At 31.6% G+C, this 21,810-nt stretch overlaps 1 protein-coding gene across 1 annotated transcript in view; it reads left to right on the forward strand.

Annotated features, from left to right (window-relative positions):
• The first annotated feature begins 9,386 nt into the window (after positions 1-9,386).
• Positions 9,387-21,810, forward strand: part of LOC127106299 (uncharacterized) — a 130,893-nt gene continuing 118,469 nt past the window's right edge. The window contains exon 1 of the mRNA XM_051043605.1: positions 9,387-9,466. Within this exon, the coding sequence (XP_050899562.1) occupies positions 9,434-9,466 (33 nt within the window). The 5' untranslated portion in view covers positions 9,387-9,433. The remainder of the gene's footprint in view (positions 9,467-21,810) is intronic.

Raw genomic sequence — 21,810 nt, forward strand, 5'->3', positions numbered from 1 at the left:
CCTTGCTTCGAAGCATGATTACCTACTTTAGTAATAAGATAAAACAAGTACCATCTCTTCATGAAGTTAGGTTAGTTTCTTAAGTAAAACAAAGTAAAACCCTAGAGTTAAGATATAATACACAAAGTGGCCATGCTTGTGATTCCATGACCAAATGTAATGGTCATGCATGATATGATTTAGTGTATACAAATGAGATATGTTAAAATCAAATAAAAATGGAGGGTGTATTTTGGGGTTTGACACTCATACACTTTTTCTTTTTTCTGACCTTCTCTTAGTTTTACTAAAATGTTCCTTCGAAATCTTCACAAAATCTTCTAAACTCTCCTCGAGAGAAGGATACCTCTTATACTCGTAAAAAAATTGATTTTGTTGTTTGCTCCTAAATGTATTACTGTAAGTATTTCAGAAATAATCACTTCTTTAATAATTTCTCATATAATTCAATTCTTCTCCAAGAAGTCCTTCAAAATTACACTAATTGTTTATATGACCACTACTGTAGAAATCACACATAAGATCTTGACATACATTCTGATACAGCGCTTGCATTCAATCAAATTTATTTTACATCTTACAACATTTTTTTTATGAAGAATCAAACCATAGATTCGCACAATAGTATCTAGTAATGTAAAAAATAAAAGCTAAAAATTAAAATTAAAAAAATAAATAGAAATTAACTAAATTCAAATACTCCTAATTTAAAATATTTTTGCATATTATTTCCTAGTTGAAGTGATCAACCATCCTTGACAATGACACCATTTTGTTGATGGTAAAAAATGTTTGTTCATCTCAGTATAATGAGAGCATATTGTAATCATATCCATGGGGATTATCGTTAAATTGACAAGATTGAGGTGAGTGTACTTGTTATCAGAAGTATAGTGAAACATAAATGTAATAGGGGATGTGCATAGCACAATTCATTAATTTTTTCTAAAATTTGCAAAATACTTATATAAATAAGTTATTTGAATATTTATGAGCAAAACGATTAAGTTCCCTTTGGAATCATTTGTCCCTTTCCTGCGGTCTATCAGTGCTTGACCATTTAATAACTCTCCTTAGTCATGACTGTTTTAATGTAGTCTTTTCACACACCTTGAGTGGAACAAAAATATTTGGAAACTCATGTTATGTATGATTTTCTATCTTAATTTGATTACTTGTGCTTTAAGTCTTTTGTCAACAAAGATTTGACTTTTCAATTACTCTTGTGTGTTTAGTGTATAATATTTGGAAAACAAATTAAGTGTATTTTATAAAAATGGAAATGGAAAACCCTTGATGTAAAAAAGGGTAGGAAAAAAAGTTCATTTCTTGGATTTAAACATGAAATGGTTTACATCTTTAAAAAAAAAAATTTAATGCATCTTGAAGTAGAAAAGAAGTGGAAATTAGATTTAGGGGGTTTGAAATTTTAAATGCATCTTGAAGTATAAAAAAAGGCTTTAAAATAAATCTATAAAAAGTTATTTAAAAAACACTTTGACAGAATTTAACTCTTATAATCAACCTCATTTGGTGGAATACAACTTTTATTGTTGTTGTATGTTTGATTTTTCCATTATATATATTTTGGAATATCAAAGAAAAACATAGTTCTATTGGATTGTTGTACTTATCCATAAAATATAAAGTTCAAATCTCACATAATACAAAAATTTAGAAAATTTACTCATATTATAAATGAGATAAAACATTTAAATGTGTGAATTATCATCGACAAAAATGTCATGGGGGGATTCATTCTCCTTAATAAATGAGATGCAAAGTTTTGTTTTTTATCATTTATTTTATATTATATGAATTTTTAGAATGCCCTATTAGTAGTAGTAGTGATTAGAGGTGGCAAAATAGACTTGCCCGGTCAAAAGTTTGTTTTGCTCACACTTTTTTTTGCAGGACGAGTTAAAATTTTAAACATACATCCTCTAATATGTTTGTTTCATCTCGTTTTTTATATGCTTTTGCGGACACGACCATTTATATTTTTAGAGTTTAAAGATGCAGTGCTAATGAGTCTTATCTGCCCCACACTTATTTGCAGAGCGGACCAAGGTTTTAAACATGTACCTTCAACTATTTTCGCTCAATTATATCCCTTTTTTGCTAATTTTTACATGGCATGTCAAAATGAGGCGGACATGTTCATTTACCATCCTTAACAATGACTAAAATTTATAGAGAAATTGGTTGATCATCACACAAGATGGATTATCCCTTTACACTATAACTTTTTCATACCCATAAAACAAAAATTAAATTCTTACCCACTTACTTACAAGATTCAAATATCTTATCACTTGAACCAATTCATTATTAATAATATTACTTTGACTTATTTTGATTTATTTTGATAAAATGTTGTTTATCAATATTATTCAATTTATATCACATAAAGCAACCATATTCAAATATTAAAACATGATAATGTAACAACCCATACATATATTTCTAGAATAATATGTATGCAGCATTGATTTTTGATACTGAAAAAAAAAACATAAGCCTCTAGATGATATCATGTTCCATGTACGATACACGCATAGATACTAGTATATAAATAATACAAGTGATATCTCAACCTAACTAGAGTTTTTGACCAAAGTGCCACATTCCTTAAATGAATTTTCTAAAATGTCATCTAAAATTTTTTCCCAAATTCCACTTTTTTTATCATATAGGGGATTTTTTAATTAATTTTTCTGCACCCTCCATCTTGGATGGCGGACGTCCCAGAAGTCTAATTGGGGTCCGCCATCTATGATGAAGTCCCTTTTTTTTTAATTTCTGAATTTAATTTTAAATAATTAAAATTATTTTTTTAATATTAAATATTAAATAAAAAATAGTTAATATAATATTAATTTAAATAAATAAATAAAATAAATATATTTTTCTATAATATTTTTAAAAAATATTAAATATTAATTAAAAAGGGTAAAAAAAAAGTTCATTTCTTGGATTTAAACATGAAATGGTTTACATCTTTAAAACAAAAATATTTTTGAATTCATCTTGAAGTAGAAAAGAAGATGGAAATTCGATTTAGGGGGTTTGAAATATAGGATAGAGAGGAATCAATTAATTAGATATAAAAAAGGACTTTAAAATAAATCTAAAAAATATTTTTTTTTTAAATATTTTGATAGAATTTAAGTCGTCTAATCAACCTCATTTGGTGGAACTTGACTATTATTATTGTTGTATGTTTGATTTTTCCATTACGTATCTCAATTTTCCATGCATTTTTCATTTTGGAATATAAAAGAAAAACATAGTTCTATTGGATGTGAGCTTTTATGAATTGTTGTGCTTATCCATAAGACATAAAGTTCAAATCTCACATAATACAAAATTTCAAAAAATTTACTTGATATTATAAATGAGATAAAATATTTAAATATGTGAATTATCATTGACGAAAATGTCATGGGGGGATTCGTTCTCCTTAATAAATGAGATGCAAATTTTTTTTATCATTTATTTTATATTATATGAATTTTTAGAATGCTCTATTATTAGTAGTGATTAGAGGTGGTAAAAGAGACTTGCCCGTCTAGCAAGTTTGTTTTTCTCGCACTTTTTTTTAGGACAAGTTAAAATTTTAAACATACATTCTCTAATATGTTTGTTTCATCTTGTTTTTTGTATGCTTTTGCAGACACGGTCATTTATATTTTAAGAGTTTAAAGACGCAGTGTTAGTGAGTCTTTTCCGCCCCATCCTCATTTATTTGTAGAGCGGATCAAGATTTTAAGCATGTACCTTCAACTATTTTCGCTCAGTCATATCTCTTTTTTTGCTGCTAATTTTTACATGGTATGCCAAAATGAGACGGACATGTTCATTTACCATCCCTAATGGTGACTAAAATTTTTAGAAATTGGTTGATCATCACACAAGATGGATTATCCCTCTACATTATAACTTTTTTATATCCATAAATTAAAAATTAAACTCTTACCCACTTACTTAAAATATTCAAATATCTTATTACATGAACCAACTCATTGTTAATAATATTGCTTTGACATATTTTGATAAAATTTTATTTATCAATATTTTTCAATTTATATCCCATAAAGCAATGATATTCAAATTATAAAATATGATAATGTAACAACCCATACATATATTTCTAGAATAATATATATGTAGCATTGATTTTTGATACTGAAAAAAAAAACATAAGCGTCTAGATGATACCATGTTCCATGTACGATACACGCATAGATACTAGTATATGAATAATACAAGTGATATCTCAACCTAACTAAAGTTTTTGACCAAAGTGCCACATTCCTTAAATGAATTTTCCAAAATGTCATCTACTAAAAAAAAATTCCCAAATCCCACTTTTTTTTATCATCTAGGGGATTTTTTAATTAATTTTTCTGCACCCTCCATCTTGGATGACGGACGTCCCAGAAGTCTAATTGAGGTCCGACATCTATGATGAAGTCCTTTTTTTTTCAATTTTTAATTTCTGAATTTAATTTTAAATAATTAATTTTTTTTAATATTAAATATTAAAAAAATAATTAATATAATATTAATTTAAATAAATAAATAAAATATATTGTTCTATAATATTTTTAAAAAATATTAAATATTAATTATAAAAGAATATTAAATATATATTACTACATAATATTTTTTTGATTGTTCATACTTAAATATATAATATATTTTTTTCACTTCCAAACAAATTTTAGTATAGTTTTTTCCTATCTAAATAATTTTATAATATTATCTATTCATTCTCTTAGGTCTTCTATAAATAGAGGTGGCTAAATATAATATAATTATATTTTTCTAGCCACCTCTATTTTTAGAAGACCTAATGGAATAAAAAAATAATATTATAAATTTCTTTAGGCGGTAAAAAACTGTACTAAAAAATTGTTTGGACAGGAAAAAATTATATATTTAAACACGAACAAACAAACAATATTATGTAGTAATATATATTCAATATTAATTTTTAATTAATATTTAATATTTTTTAAAAATATTATGTAGCAATATATTTACTAATATTATATTAATTATTATTTGTAATTAATATTTAATATTAAAAAATTAATTTTAATTATTTAAAACTAATTCAGAACTTAAAAATCAAAGAAAAAAAAAGGACTCCATCTTAGATGGCGGACTCCAACTGGGCTTCTGGGGCATCCCCCATCCAAGATGGAGAGTGCAAAAAAATTAATTAAAAAGCCCACTAGATGACAAAAAAATGGCATTTGGGACAAAAAAATGCAGCATATGGCATTTTGGGAAATTCATTTAAGGAATGTGACACTTTGGTCAAAAACTCACATAACTACATGATCTCAAAATACAGTGAAAACTACAAAACGGAAACATCTTCAATCCTGCATTCAGTCATCTTACCCTTGTTTTTCATCTGCCTCAAGCTACCGGGAAATATTTAACAAGAGTGGGATGAGATTACTAAATCTCATTTAGTCTTAAAATGAATCCATTAAGTTCACTCGACTTTACATAGTGTATATCACTACTACAAATAAAACATACAACGACGCTCATTTTACCACGAATCTATAAAGGACCGTGATGACATCTCTCAAATCAGGCGCCACCATTTTATTTATTTATTCATTAAACTCACTTTACATGTTATCATAGTTAGATAGAGCAGCCGTGGTGAAAGCTCCTAAAGTTCTTGGTTCGAATCTCAGCACCAACAAAATTGTGATTTGTTTAATATTTTAGTGACACCTTTATTTTATATATTTAAAATTAAATATAAATGTGATTTCACTATATTTGGTTCTTTCAGCCATGGTGATATATTTTATCATTTTATTTTTTACTTTTACAGTGGCTCTTTTTATAAAATTTAATTAAATAAATCATATAACATCATCGTTCATTTAAACAACCGTGGTGAAATATTTTATTCAGAAACAAGAAACACAACTTAGTTTGTCTATTCAGTTGCCATTTTTTATCGTAGAACCATTGGAAGCCTAACACACAATGAAACCATTTGACCCCTAACACACTGTCTCCATTAACTAAACGAAACATACGACCATCGGAATCGTTCTTGGCTTAACGTACAAACCCATCACAATTGTTCTTGGCTTAACATGGAAAAAACGTCATCACACGCGTTCTTGGCTTATCTTCATTAAGAAACAAAAAACACAAGAAACACACGAAATGAAGATGAAGAATCTTACACGAAACGAAGCTTCGTTGGATTTTACGTATTCACCACGTTAACGGTATGAAAACTTTTCACCTTGCATGTACAGTACAAAACTCACAATTTTAGCTTCTTGTTGTTAATGTTGTTTATGTTGTTGATGTTGAATGTTTATGTTCTTGTTGTTGACATTTATTTTTATGTTGTTGATATTGAATTATGTTCTTGTTGTTAATATTTATGTTTATGTTGTTGAAGTTGAATGTTTATGGTTGTTATTGTTCTTGAATGCTTGTGTTGTTGTTTATGTTTTTGTTGATGAATGTGTATTAGACATATGATTTTTGTTGTTGTTTATGTTGTTGCTATTGTTGAATGTGTATGAGATACCCTTGTTATGGTGTTGTTGTTTATATGTTATTATTAATGAATATGTATTACACACATTGTTATTGTTGTTGTTTAAATGTTGTTGATGAATGTGTATTGGACACATTGTTATTGTTGTTTGATGATGGAATTAGTATCCCTTGATGAAACCTGGATTAGGGTTTGAATGATATGGAGCATGGCTTGAAGATTGAGGGTTGTAGCATGGAAATCAACACATGAAACACCTTTGAATCAACTTAAACCAAACTTGCATTTCCCTTTATCAAAGACCTTGACTTTGCCTTGCTTTGAAGCATGATTACCTACTTGAGTAATAAGAGAAAAGAAGTACCATCTCTTCATGAAGTTAGGTTAGTTTCTCAAGTAAAACAAAGTAAAACCCTAGGGTTAAGATATAATACACAAAGTGGCCATGCTTGTGATTCCATGACCAAATGTAATGGTCATGCATGATATGATTTAATGTATACAAATGAAATATGTTAAAATCAAATAAAAATGGAGGGTGAATTTTGGGGTTTGACACTCATACACTTTTTTTTTCTGACCTTCTCTTAGTTTTACTAAAATGTTCCTTCGAAATCTTCACAAAATCTACTAAACTCTCCTCGAGAGAAGGATACCTCTTATACTCGTAAAAAATTTGATTTTGTTGTTTGCTCCTAAATGTATTACTGTAAGTATTTCAGAAATAATCACTTCTTTGATAATTTCTCATATAATTCAATTCTTCTCCAAGAAGTCCTTCAAAATTACACTAATTGTTTATATGACCACTACCGTAGAAATCACACATAAGATCTTAACATACATTCTGATACAGGGCTTGCATTCAATCAAATATATTTTACATCTTAACAGCATTTTTTACGAAGAATCAAACCATAGATTCGCACAATAGTATCTAGTAATGTAAAAAATAAAAGCTGGAAGTTAAAATTAAAATAAAATAAAAATTACCAGAATTCAAATACTCCTAATTTAAAATATTTTTGCATATTATTTCCTAGTTGAAGTGATCAACAATCCTCGACAATGACACTATTTTGTTGGTGGTAAAAAATGTTTGTTTATCTTAGTATAATGAGAGCATATTGTAATCATATCCACGGGGATTATCGTTAAATCGACAAGATTGAGGTGAGTGTACTTGTTATCAGAAGCATAGTGAAACATAAATGTAATAGGGGATGTGCATAGCACGGTTCATTAAGTTTTTCTAAAATATCCAAAATACCTATATAAATTAGTTATTTGATCATCTATGAGCAAAACGATTAAGTTCCCTTTGGAATCATTTGTCCCTTTCCTCCGATCTATCAGTGCTTGACCATTTAATAATCTATCATTAGTCATGACTGTTTTAAAGTATCTATCAACAATTTAATCTTTGAGTAACCCTATTCGTTAATGTCATTATTCTAGTGACGCTAATATAACCTCAAAGGTCACTTGGGTAATACTTTTACGATAAACAATGATCAACATTAAATCACTAAAAAATAAAAAAAATAAAAAATTATTACATATTAAAATGATAAATTAAAAAAGTTATAAAAATAGAAATCAATAAAAACGTTTATAAAGAATTGCAGACAGACAATGCATGTCTGGCAATCAGCAAAAGATACAGAGAATAATGCGTCCTTTTTTAATTTGAATTATTTAATTCTATTTAAGTCATTCTCCGAATATACAAGTTTGACTGAGATATATTTAGAGGATAAGATTGATATTTAAATATAAATATTTATCATATCACGTCTATCGTATCCTAATCACAAAACTTTAAAATCAAAAATATTTTATCTAAAAGATAAATTAGAAGATAAATTATACGATAAAACGGGCTAGTTCATAATTCATGACTACCGACTAATATCTGATATCTTATAATCTATAGTTAATAGATGATGATTGATAGTCGATAAATTAATTGAAGTGTTTGATAAAATTAGTGATTCCACTAACGGATTAATATAAAATGACATAATTGTTTGATATTCTTTATATTTAATATATAATTATTTTATTTTAAACTAAAATAAGTCATAAAGGGTAAAAATGTGTTTTAATTAAAATAATAAAGGTAAAAATGGAAGAAAAATAATAAATTATAAACTATAAATTAAAATACTATTTAAAATAGTGTGTGGAAAATAAATTATAAACTAATAAAATAAGTGTTCGTAACGAAAAAATCGGCACTTAACAATTTTTTTATTGTCATAAGATATAAAGTATATGTTTATAAGTCAAAATTTTATTTAAATTTAAATTTATTTAAAATAAATAATTTATAAAAAAAAAGGACATGGCATTCCATGAATAAATGATAGATATGCACCTAACCATACTTAGGTATACGGGAATGTTCACCAACAAAATAAAGAAAATTGTTTCAGAATAATAAAAATAAATTATAAAAAATATTATTTATAAAATAAAATAAATGTATTAAAGTTTATTTATATATTAGACAATTATACCTTTATTATTTTTATAAATATTTATATATTTTGGACCTCTATATATACTTGTGATTCTTGTCAAAAAATATACAAACAAAAACATATTTGTAATAGTTTGGTTAGTTTCGTAATTCAATAGAAGGAACATCTTCTCCTTCTTCAAAGAAACATGTCTTTCCCATTCAGTTCAATTCTTTTGTTCAACCCAATTCTCAATCCCACCCATTTCTTCTTAAACCCTAACTCTTCATCACCATTCATCTGATTATCCCATCCACAATGCATGCACTTTGCCACAAAATAATTTTTGAGCTACTGGTTACCTTTTTGAAACCCCTCATTTTTCATTGATTGAACCATTTCTCACGTATCAATGGCAAAGAGCACTGATTCTGAGAAGTATGTGGTTGTGTCTAAGGTCCATCCGAGTTTTTTGAGTATAATAATGGAAAATCCTTGAGGTAAAAAAGGGTTAAAAAATTTATTTCTTGGATTTAAACATGAAATAGTTTACATCTTTAAAACAAAAATATTTTTGAATGCATCTTGAAGTAGAAAAGAAGATGGAAATTAGATTTAGGGGGTTTGAAATATAAAATAGACAGGAATCAAGTAATTAGCTATAAAAAAAGACTTTAAAATAAATCTAAAAAATAATGTTTGTAAAATATTTTGACAGAATTTAAGTGGTATAATCAACCTCATTTGGTGGAACTTGACTATTATTGTTGTTGTATGTTTGATTTTTCCATTATGTATCACAATTTACCATGCATTTTTCATTTTGGAATATAAAAGAAAAACATAGTTCTATTGGATGTGCGCTTTTATGAATTGTTGTACTTATCCATAAGATATAAAGTTCAAATCTCACATAATACAAAATTTCAAAAAGTTTACTTGATATTATAAATGAGATAAAATATTTAAATGTGTGAATTATCATTGATGAAAATGTCATGGGGGGATTCATTCTCCTTAATAAATGAGATGCAAAGTTTTGGTTTTATCATTTACTTTATATTATATGAATTTTTAGAATGCTCTATTATTAGTAGTGATTAGAGGTGGTAAAAGAGACTTGCCCGTCAGGCAAGTTTGTTTTGCTCGCACTCTTTTTTTAGGACAAGTTAAAATTTTAAACATACATTCTCTAATCTGTCTGTTTCATCTTGTTTTTTGTATGCTTTTGCGGACACGGCCATTTATATTTTTAGAGTTTAAAGATGCAGTGTTAGTGAGTCTGTTTCGCCCCATCCTTATTTCTTTGTAGAGAGGATCAAGATTTTAAGCATGTACCTTCAATTATTTTCGCTCAATCATATCCCTAATGGTGACTAAAATTAATAGAAATTGGTTGATCATCACAAAAGATGGATTATCCCTCTACATTATAACTTTTTCATGCCCATAAATTAAAAATTAAACTCTTACCCACTTACTTACAATATTCAAATATCTTATTGCATGAACCCACTTATTGTTAATGATATTGCTTTGACTTATTTTATCTTATTACTTGAACCAACTCATTGTTAATAATATTGCTTTGACTTATTTTGATAAAATTTTATTTATCAATATTATTCAATTTATATCCCATAAAGTAATAATATTCAAATATTAAAACGAGATCATGTAACAACCCATCTAGATGATACCATGTTCCATGTACGATACACGCATAGGTACTCGTATATGAATAATATAAGTAATATTTCAACCTAACTAAAGTTTTTTACCAAAGTGCCACATTCCTGAAATAAATTTCCCAAAATGTCATATGCCTGAAAAATAATTCCCCAAATACCACTTTTTTTATCATCTAATGGACTTTTTAATTAATTTTTCTGCATCCTCCATCTTGGATGGCGGACACCCCATAAGTCTAGTTGGGGTCCGTCATCTAAGATGGAGTCCTTTTTTTTCGATTTTTTATTTCTGAATTAGTTTTAAAAAATAATAATTAATATAATATTAATTTTTAAAATTAATATATTGTTACATAATATTTTAAAAAATATTAAATATTAATTAAAAAATAATTTTAAATATATATTACTACACAATATTTTTTTCTATTCGTACTTAAATGTATTATATTTTTTTCCCGCCCAAATAATTTTTAGTACAATTTTTTCCCGTCTAAATAATTTTATAATATTATTGTTTTTCATTCTATTAGGTCTTCTATAAATAGAGGTGGCTAAATATAATATAAATTACATTTTCTATTATATTTAAATGTAATATTAGGTCTTTATAATATTACCTATTTCAGAAAAATGTAATTATATTATATTTAACCACCTCTATTTATAGAAGACCTAATGGTATGAAAAAATAATATTATAAAATTGATTAGGCAAAAAAAACTGTACTAAAAATTTGTTTGGACGGGAAAAAATATATTATACGTTTAAGTACGAACAAAAAAAAAATATTATGTAGTAATATATATTTAATATTATATTTTACCTAATATTTAATATTTTTGTAAATATTATGTAATAATATTTTTATTTTATTTAAAAAAAATTAATATTATATTTTATTTAATATTTAATATTAAAAAAGTAATTTTAATTATTTAAAATTAATTTAGAAATTAAAAATTGAAAGAAAAAAAAAGGGAAAGGGGGGGGGGGGGGGGGGGGGGTGTTCCATCTTAGATGGTGGACCCCAACTGGGCTTCTAGGGCGTCTGCCATCCAAAATGCAAGGTGCATAAAAATTAATTAAAAAGCCCACTAGATGCTAAAAAAATGGCATTTGGGGATTTTTTCAGCAGATGACATTTTGGAAAATTCATTTTAGGAATGTGGCACTTTGGTAAAAAAAACTCACGTAACTACATGATCTCAAAATACAGTGAAAACTACAAAACGAAAACATCTTCAATCCTACATTAAGCCATCTTACCCTTGTTTTTCATCTTCCTCAAGTTACCTGAAAATATTCAACAAGAGTGGGATGAGATTACTAAACCTCATTTAGTCTTAAAATGAATCCATTAAGTCAACTCGACTCTACATAGTGTATACTACAAATAAAACATACAGCGATGCTCATTTTACCACGAGTCTATAAAGGACCGTGATGACATCTCTTAACTCAGACGCCACCATTTTATTTATTTTTTCATTAAAATTAGTTTACATGTTATCACTGTTGGATAGAGAAGCTATGGTGAAAGCTCCTAAAGCTTTTGGATTCGAATCTCAGCGCCAACAAAATTGTGATTTATTTAATATTTTAGTGACGCTTTTATTTTATTTTTTAAAAATTAAATTTAAATGTGATTTCACTATGGTTGGTTCTTCTATCCGTGGTGATATATTTTACCATTTTATTTTTATTTTTACAGTGGCTCCATTTTTTTAATAGTTTTTTTAATCAAAAAATGTTTCAAATATCACTACGGTTATTTAAACCAACTGTTGTGATATATTTTTCATTTTATTTTTAAATGATTAAAAATTGGCTCTTTTATAAAATTTAATTAAATAAATCATATATCATCATGGCTCATTTAAACAACAGTGGTGAAATGTTTTATTCAGAAACAAGAAACACAACTTAATTTGTCTATTCAGTTGCCATTTTTTATCGGAGAACCATTGGAAGCCTAACACATAGCGAAACCATTTGAACCCTAACACACTGTCTCCATTAACTAAAAGAAACACACGACCATCATAATCTCCAACTTCAATCGAGACTGAAAGATCAAGATCAAGAATTCAAGCAATTCAAATCAGTATAAAACAAGACTACTATTCAAGCACTACAAAGGTTAAACTCAACACTTGTTAATCAAGAGCCAAGTTGTGTGCCATGAGTCTTAAGTAATAGAGAAGGAATGGGACTAGAGAATTGCTACCCCCAATCTAAATATCTTTGGGTGTGGGACGAATGACCCGTTTACTCATCGTATTCACCTTTATTCATAGGCTTTAGCACAACTCGATTCAAGTTGATTGATAAGCCTTTCACCATTCTTCAAAGACAACCCTTCATCATGGGAAGCTGCAAGGAAATTCAACTTCAACACTCATCGATTATGATGCAAATCGCACGTCTTGAGCCTTAAGTAATAACGAAGGAATGGGACTGGAGGATTCCTACCCCCATTCTGGATATCTTTGGGTATGGGACGAATGACCTGTTGGTGTAAGCCCTAGAGGCCAATACTTTTGGTACTTGTATCGAATTATTTATTAATAATAAAAGGCATTTTCTTTATTATGGTTGATTAATAAAGTCCCTAGAATAGATAGTCTGTTTAATGTATTAAGTGTGACTTAATCATGAGAACACATTAAACATAAGGGCACTATTCTTAAAGTATCCGTAGTCGAGCTTTAGTGTGAAGTGGGATAACATTAAAGCATTAAGACTATTATGTTTGTAGACTGATGATCGCATCTCATGGATCATGGATAAAGAGTTATCAAGTCTTAAACATACGTATGAATATTAGGAGTAATATTTATACCGGATTGACCCGCTATGAGAATACTATATAGAAAGTTATGCAAAGTGTCATAAGTTATTCTCATGGTGATAATAGTGTATACCACTCTTCGACCTGAAACCACTATGGATCCTAGATGTAGAGTTGAGTGCCTTATTACTGATCCAACGTTATCCGTAACTGGATGACCATAAAGACAGTTGATGAGTACTCCACAAAGCATGCTGAGGGACATGAGTGTCCTAGATGGAATTTGCCAATCCTGCGTAACAGGATAAATGTCTATGGGCCCAATATTGAACTGGACAAGGGTGACACGGTCTATACCTTGTGTTCAATATAGACATAAGGGCAAAGGGGTAATTATACACATAATTATTGTCACAGGAGGTTTTGTCATATCACATGACATTTTCGTGACTTGGGTAGCAGTGATGTGTTGCTAGATACCGCTCACTGTTTATTATGTTAAATGCGTGATTTAATATAATTGCCAACGTCGCGAGAACCTATAGGGTCACACACAAAGGACGGATTGATGAGAGATAGAATAATTAAGGAACATCGTAAGGTACGGTGTACTTAAGCAGAATACGAAATATGGTAAGGTACGAAATACTTAAGTGATTTTGGCATATTATGAGATATAGGCCAAAATGCACTTAAGTGGGCTTTTTGGCTTGAAGCCCACACAAGTGGTTCTATAAATAGAGCTCTTGTGCAGAAGCTTCGTATGGGAATACAACACAACTGAAGAGTTGGAATTTCGTATCTCTCTCTCACTCAAAGCCTTCATTCATAACAGCTAGCACTGCGATTGAAGGAATCCGTTCGTGTGGACTGAGTAGAGACGTTGTCATCGTTCAACGTTCGTGATCGCCCCGTGGATCTGTATCAAAGGTTTTGATCATTATCAGAGATCTGCACCAAAGGTTTGAATCACCACAAGAGGTAACGATTCTATCACTGATCATGCCCATTTAAGGATCACTAAATGGAGAAATTTTTAAATTCCACTGCGCCTTGGATGGCAATTCTCCAACAGTGGTATCAGAGCCACTTACGAAACCATGAATCTGATATCTGTTTTTGTTCTGTAATAATATGATTAAAGACAAAATGAATCAAAGGTTAAATTGATATCGATCAAGTTACATATATGTGATATATGTAACCCTGATGCAAAATACATTATATATGATATAGTGTTCTTGTTTCGTTCATTCAAACCCTCAATGATTGTTTTCCTTTGAGCGATCAATGGTTGTTTGCTGCTTGATCCGACATTAGTATGGTGAAGCAATGACGTGTTGATCAATCATACTGAATTAACAATCGAGATGTGTTTGACGGTCTGAAATTGGTGCATCAGGGTTAGTGACGACACAAGGGTTGTGTTGTCAGAGAGTTATGCGATGTTGACTGCACAAGAGTTGTGCGTTCTAAACACTTTTCCGAACAGTGTTAACCGGTTAACGCGTATGGTTAACCGGTTAACGCAATGCGAAATAAATTTTTTTGAGTTTTCAAACAGTGTTAACCGGTTAACGCTTTTGGTTAACCGGTTAACGCAAGACGAAATTCAGTTTTCTGAGTTTTTCAAACAGTGTTAACCGGTTAACGCATATGGTTAACCGGTTAACGCAAGGCAGAAAAGAATTTTCTAAAAGTTTTCAAACAGTGTTAACCGGTTAACGCATATGGTTAACCGGTTAACGCAAGGAAATTTTCACCCGTTCGGCTAACTCAGTGCTTTAAAAGTGTCAAGTGTTGATACGAAAAGCGACATCGATTTTAAATGAATTGTTCATTGAAATGTGATGATCGGTCGTCGAAATTTAATTTGATTTTAATTAATTAAGGGAATTAATTAATAATAATAATAAAGTGTTTATTATTGCCTTGTGGTGATCGGTTATGGCCTTAGTCTTCCTTTGTTTTGCTTTTGGGTTTTTAAAATACGACCTGCGTGTCGTGCCTCTCTCTTAATCTCCCAAATGTAACTTCTTTTCTCATCTCACTCCCTCGTATGTAAAACGAGTTTCTTTCATGTAATGTAATGATATGAAGAAAGCAAAGAAGTCAGTGCCAAAGGAGGACAACCTTGAAGATCTTGCTTGGAGAAGCTTAGATCGTTATAGATTAGCTTAGGTTCTCTCATTGGCTTGGGAGAACAATTGCGCTAGGGGCCATAACTGTTTTATTTTGTTTGTATGTATGTTGATGCATGTGAGAGACGGTTTATATGATAAACAAGCCGGTGAGATCAGAAAATTGCAATTCCCTCAAAAATTAAATATTAAGTTTATGCTTTCCAAGTTTTAACACTCATCAAGACTAGTAATGGATAATGTAGGTTTCGCCTACGCGAGGTGCATGATCTATATATTAGTAAGGTGCGATGGGATAATTGTAATATCCAACTGTTAAAACAATGGGTCAAACTTAACAAAACAAATTATAATAAGATTATATATATGTTTAGAAGCAAGAGTTGGGAAAATCCATACGATGGATTAGAATAAGGAGTTATTCACCCAACTGAAATTTTCGAGAGTTGTATGAGATACAATTGGAAGGAGTTCCTACCTAAAATAACCTAGTTTTGTGTAATCCGCCTACGCGGACTTAGAACGAAGTGAAATATGGATCTCGACCCACTAGAAAATCTTCCAACGGGATTTTCCGAATCAAATGATGAGGGTCATTTGTTTTGAGTAAAATAGTGGGAGCATATTTAATTAAAGGCCTAATTGAATATGTCAATGATACTTATATTTTCATTAATCCTTATGTAGATTACCATGACAGCAAACACCTCTAACAACATCCTGCGATCAATCCTTGATAAGAAAAAAAATTGTCTGGGACAAATTTTCTGGATTGGCACCGAAACCTGAGGATTGTCCTCAAACATGATAAAAAGCTGTATGTCTTGGAGACACCTGTTCCTGAAGAGGAACCTCCTAGTTCTGCACCTAAGCCAGAAAGAGATGCTTATAAGAAGCATGTCGATGATGCCAATGAAACTGCTTGTCTCATGCTGGCTACCATGAACTCAGAATTGCAAAAGCAACATGAGAACATGTCAGCGTTCGATATGATCGAACACCTGAAGTTGCTCTATCAAGAGCAAGCAAGGCATGAGAGGTTTGAAGTTTCAAAAGCCCTTTTTCAAAGCAAGTTAGCTGAGGGAGCCCCTGTAGGTCCCCATGTACTCAAGATGATTGGGTATGTGGAAAACCTTGAGAGATTGGGTTTTCCCCTCGAAAAGGAACTTGCAACTGATTTGATCTTACAATCGTTGCCAGATAGTTTCGGTCAATTTGTCCTAAATTTCAATATGATTGATATGGACAAATCTCTTCCTGAACTGCTCGCCATGTTAAGAACTGCCGAGCAGAATCTGAAGTCAAAAGGGAAGTCCATTCTGATGATCGGAAATGGAAAGAGACAGAACAAAAGGCCCACTAAGCAGAGTGATAAGGGGAAAGGCAAGGAAGTTGCCAATCCCAGACCCACTGCTGCTTTGAAGCCTAGTGGAGGCATAGCAAAAGAAGGCACCTGCTTCCATTGCGGTAAGACCGGACACTGGAAGAGGAACTGCCCAAAGTACCTGGAAGATAAGAAGAATGGAGTAGAGACTTCAACTTCAGGTATTTTTGTTATTAATTTATCTACTTCTGCATCATTGGTATTAGATACTGGATGCAGTTCTCACATTTGTACAAATGTGCAGGAACTAAAAAGGAGTAGAGATTTGGCAAAAGGTGAAGTCGACCTACGAGTTGGCTATGGAGCAAAGGTTGCTGCTTTAGCCGTAGGAACTTTTGTATTGACTTTACCTAGTGGTTTAATAATTCAGTTAGAGAACTGTTATTATGTACCTGCAATCAGCAGGAATATTATTTCCATTGCTTGTTTGGACAAGTTTGGTTTTTCATTTATAATAAAGAACAATTGTTGCTCAATTTATTTGAATGATATATTCTATGCTACTGCACAAATGAACAATGGACTATATGTCCTTGATCTTGAAATGCCTATTAATAACATTAATACAAAAGGGTGAAACCTAACGAGTTAAAACCAACTAGGTAAGAATATTAAAACTCTTCGATCAGATCAAAGTGATGAGTATTTAATCCTAGAGTTTGATGACCATCTGAAAGAGTGTGGGATCCTATCCCAACTTACTCCTCCTGGAACATCCCAATGGAAGGGTGTATCTGAGAGAAGAAATCGAACCCTGTTGGACATGGTCCGATCCATGATGAGTCACACCAATCTTCCAAACTCCTTTTGAGGACATACACCATTGACATCAGCTTACACACTTAACCGTGTTCCATCCAAAAGGTTGAAAAGACACCATATGAGATATGGAGTGGTAAGAGACCACATATGTCTTACATGAAGATTTGGGGTTGCGAAGTTTATGTGAAACGACAAATTTCAACTAAGCTTGAGCCCAAATCTGACCAATGCTTATTTGTGGGGGTATCCTAAAGAAACAAGAGGATATTATTTCTACAATCCTTTGAGGGCAAAGTGTTTGTCGCTCGAACTTGAGTTTTCCTAGAAAGGGATTTTATTTCCAAAGGAATCAGTGGGAGGAAAGTAGAACTTGAAGAAATTCAAGAATCACAAAGCATCGATACACCTATGGAGGGATTAGAGCAGGAAACACAAGTAGTTGTATAAGAGCAACCTGCTCAAGTAGAACAAGACCAGCGTAGGTCAGGCAGGATACGTCACCTACCTGAGATATATGGATATCTGATCTAGGTGATGTATTACTCATGGGTCAAGATGAGCCTGTGACCTACTCATGAAATCTTCATTTTGATGAAACAGTTAAACCGTATGGATTCATCAAGAACGAAGATGAGCCTTGTGTCTACAAGAAGGTTAGTGGGAGCATGATCATATTCCTGGTATTATATGTAGATGACATATTACTCATTGGAATCGATATCCCTACCCTGCAACAAGTAAAGTCTTGGTTGGGGAAATGCTTTTCTATGAAGGACCTGGATGAAGCAGCCTATCAGAATCTATAGAGATAGATCATGAAATGCTTGGCCTAAGTCAGAGTACATACATAGACAAAGTGCTGAGACACTTTAATATGAATGATTCCAATCTGGTTATGTGTTTTGCTTAAATAGTGGCACTGTGAACTTGAAAAGTTCAACGCAAGATGCAGTTGCTGATTCTACAACTGAGGCCGAGTATATTGCTTCCTTAAGTGCAGCAAAGGAAGCTGTTTGGATCAATAAACTTGGCATAGTCCCTAGCATTGTGGATCCCATTGGTCTCTATTATGATAACAATGGTGTTATCGCACAAGCTAAGGAGCCTAGATCTCACCAACGATCCAAACACATACTTAGGCGTTGTGCGAAAATATGTAAAGTACCTACACTAGACAATATAGCTGACCCACTGACAAAGCCTCTTGCGCAGCAGAAGCATGATGGCCATACTAGATCAATGGGCATACGGGGTATGTCTGATTGGCTCTAGTGCTAGTGGGAGATTGTAGGTGTAAGCCCTAGAGGCCAATACTTTTGGTACTTGTATCGAATTATTTATTAATAATAAAAGGCATTTTCTTTATTATGGTTGATTAATAAAGTCCCTAGAATAGATAGTCCGTTTAATGTATTAAGTGTGACTTAATCATGAGAACACATTAAACATAAGGGCACTATTCTTAAAGTATCCGTAGTCGAGCTTTAGTGTGAAGTGGGATAACATTAAAGCATTAAGACTATTATGTTTGTAGACTGATGATCGCATCTCATGGATCATGGATAAAGAGTTATCAAGTCTTAAACATAGGTATGAATATTAGGAGTAATATTTATACCGGATTGACCCGCTATGAGAATACTATATAGAAAGTTATGCAAAGTGTCATAAGTTATTCTCATGGTGATAATAATGTATACCACTCTTCGACCTGAAACCACTATGGATCCTAGATGTAGAGTTGAGTGCCTTATTACTGATCCAACGTTATCTGTAACTGGATGACCATAAAGACAGTTGATGAGTACTCCACGAAGCATGCTGAGGGACATGAGTGTCCTAGATGGAATTTGCCAATCCTGCGTAACAGGATAAATGTCTATGGGCCCAATATTGAACTGGACAAGGGTGACACGGTCTATACCTTGTGTTCAATATAGACATAAGGGCAAAGGGGTAATTATACACATAATTATTATCACAGGAGATTTTGTCAGATCACATGACATTTTCGTGACTTGGGTAGCAGTGATGTGTTGCTAGATACCGCTCACTGTTTATTATGTTAAATGCGTGATTTAATATAATTGCCAACGTCGCGAGAACCTATAGGGTCACACACAAAGGACGGATTGATGAGAGATAGAATAATTAAGGAACATCGTAAGGTACGGTGTACTTAAGCAGAATACGAAATATGGTAAGGTACCAAATACTTAAGTGATTTTGGCATATTATGAGATATAGGCAAAATGCACTTAAGTGGGCTTTTTGGCTTGAAGCCCACACAAGTGGTTCTATAAATAGAGCTCTTGTGCAGAAGCTTCGTATGGGAATACAACACAACTGAAGAGTTGGAATTTCGTATCTCTCTCTCACTCAAAGCCTTCATTCATAACAGCTAGCACTGCGATTGAAGAAATCCGTTCGTGTGGACTGAGTAGAGACGTTGTCATTGTTCAACGTTCGTGATCGCCCCGTGGATCTGTATCAAAGGTTTTGATCATTATCAGAGTTCTGCACCAAAGGTTTGAATCGCCACAAGAGGTAACGATTCTATCACTGATCATGCCCATTCGTAAGGATCACTAAATGGAGAAATTTTTAAATTCCGCTGCGCCTTGGATGGCAATTCTCCAACATGACCCAGTGCTCATCATATTCACCTCTATTCATTGACTTTAGTGCAATTTAAATCAAATAATTGATAAGTCTCTCTGCACAGATTAAAGATCAGACTTCCACCTTCTAGGGTTTAACTTTCTATCCTTTTGTTCTCCCAGTAAAACAAAAACCATTTTGTAAATAAACTCAGAAACAATTAACCTTACGATTAGGATTGTATGATACGAGCCTTAAGCAATGGATAAGGAATGGGACTGGAGAATTCCTACCCCCATTCTGGATATCTTTGGGTGCGGAACGAATGACCCAGTTGCTCACTGTAGTCATCTTCATTCATAGACTTTAGTACGATTCGAATCATGACTCTCATTTCAGAATAAAAGCAAAATCACCTCATCAAACTCAGTTTTGCCTTTGGGCTTCATTTTTAGTTTAAAACCTTTTCAGAAAGGACGTGTTACTTCTGTTCTACCATGAACGATGCTTAAGCCTCCATGTGCGAGCAAGCAATGTTTAACTGCTAGAGTGCGATCCGAGTGCATCCGTTCTACCATAAACAGGCAGACGCTTAAAGCTCCCATGCTCGAGCATACAAGCCAGTCGATAGTAGAACGTGAACGTTAATACTGTAAGACCCTAATTTTTACCCTAAGATCCCTCATGGCATCACATCATTTGCTCATTGCATTGCCTCAAGGATCATTGCATGTATGGCTCCTTAACCCTAGGGTTGGGACTTGTGAGAGTGGTTTGAGACCACCAAGCATGCTTGTATTGTATATTATTTCTTTCTTATTTTGATTACTAACCAAAATCACAAAAATATGTCACTAACTTTCTTTTGTTTTGAAGCTCAAGTAATCATGAGATCAAATGCTCCTATAAGGCTCCTAAGCTCAATGAAATGGCTAGATGAAGATGAGAACAAGCATGAAAATGGTCCACAAAGTTCCTAATCATCAAATATGTCTCCCAAGTATCTCAATTTTCCAATATGATCAAGATAAACCAAAGGGCTTGAGGATTGTTTCCCAAGGAAACCCTAATTCAACTGTGCATTGAGTGTGCATTGCTCATGAAACAACCTCAAACTATGATAAAATTTAATCAAGGGAAGTTCTTTCATTCATTATTTTATGCATATATGAGCCTATTTGAGTATCCTCAATCATTCATTCATCAATATTTGAGGTTTGGCCTTGAGAAGTTGACCAGTCAAGTCATCTGACTAACCTGAGGATCACTGAGATACAACTTTTGATGTGCTTGTTAAATGAAGATGACCCCAAGATCAAAAATGTTCTTAAGAACTATATGAACAACTTTAATGTTCATCACAAATCCATTTTAAACTTTTAATGTCATCATTCACTTCAAAACATTATAGGTCAT

The sequence above is a fragment of the Lathyrus oleraceus genome, chromosome 7 (genome assembly GCF_024323335.1).
Source record: "Lathyrus oleraceus cultivar Zhongwan6 chromosome 7, CAAS_Psat_ZW6_1.0, whole genome shotgun sequence".
In the NCBI taxonomy this organism is placed as follows: Eukaryota; Viridiplantae; Streptophyta; class Magnoliopsida; order Fabales; family Fabaceae; genus Lathyrus; species Lathyrus oleraceus.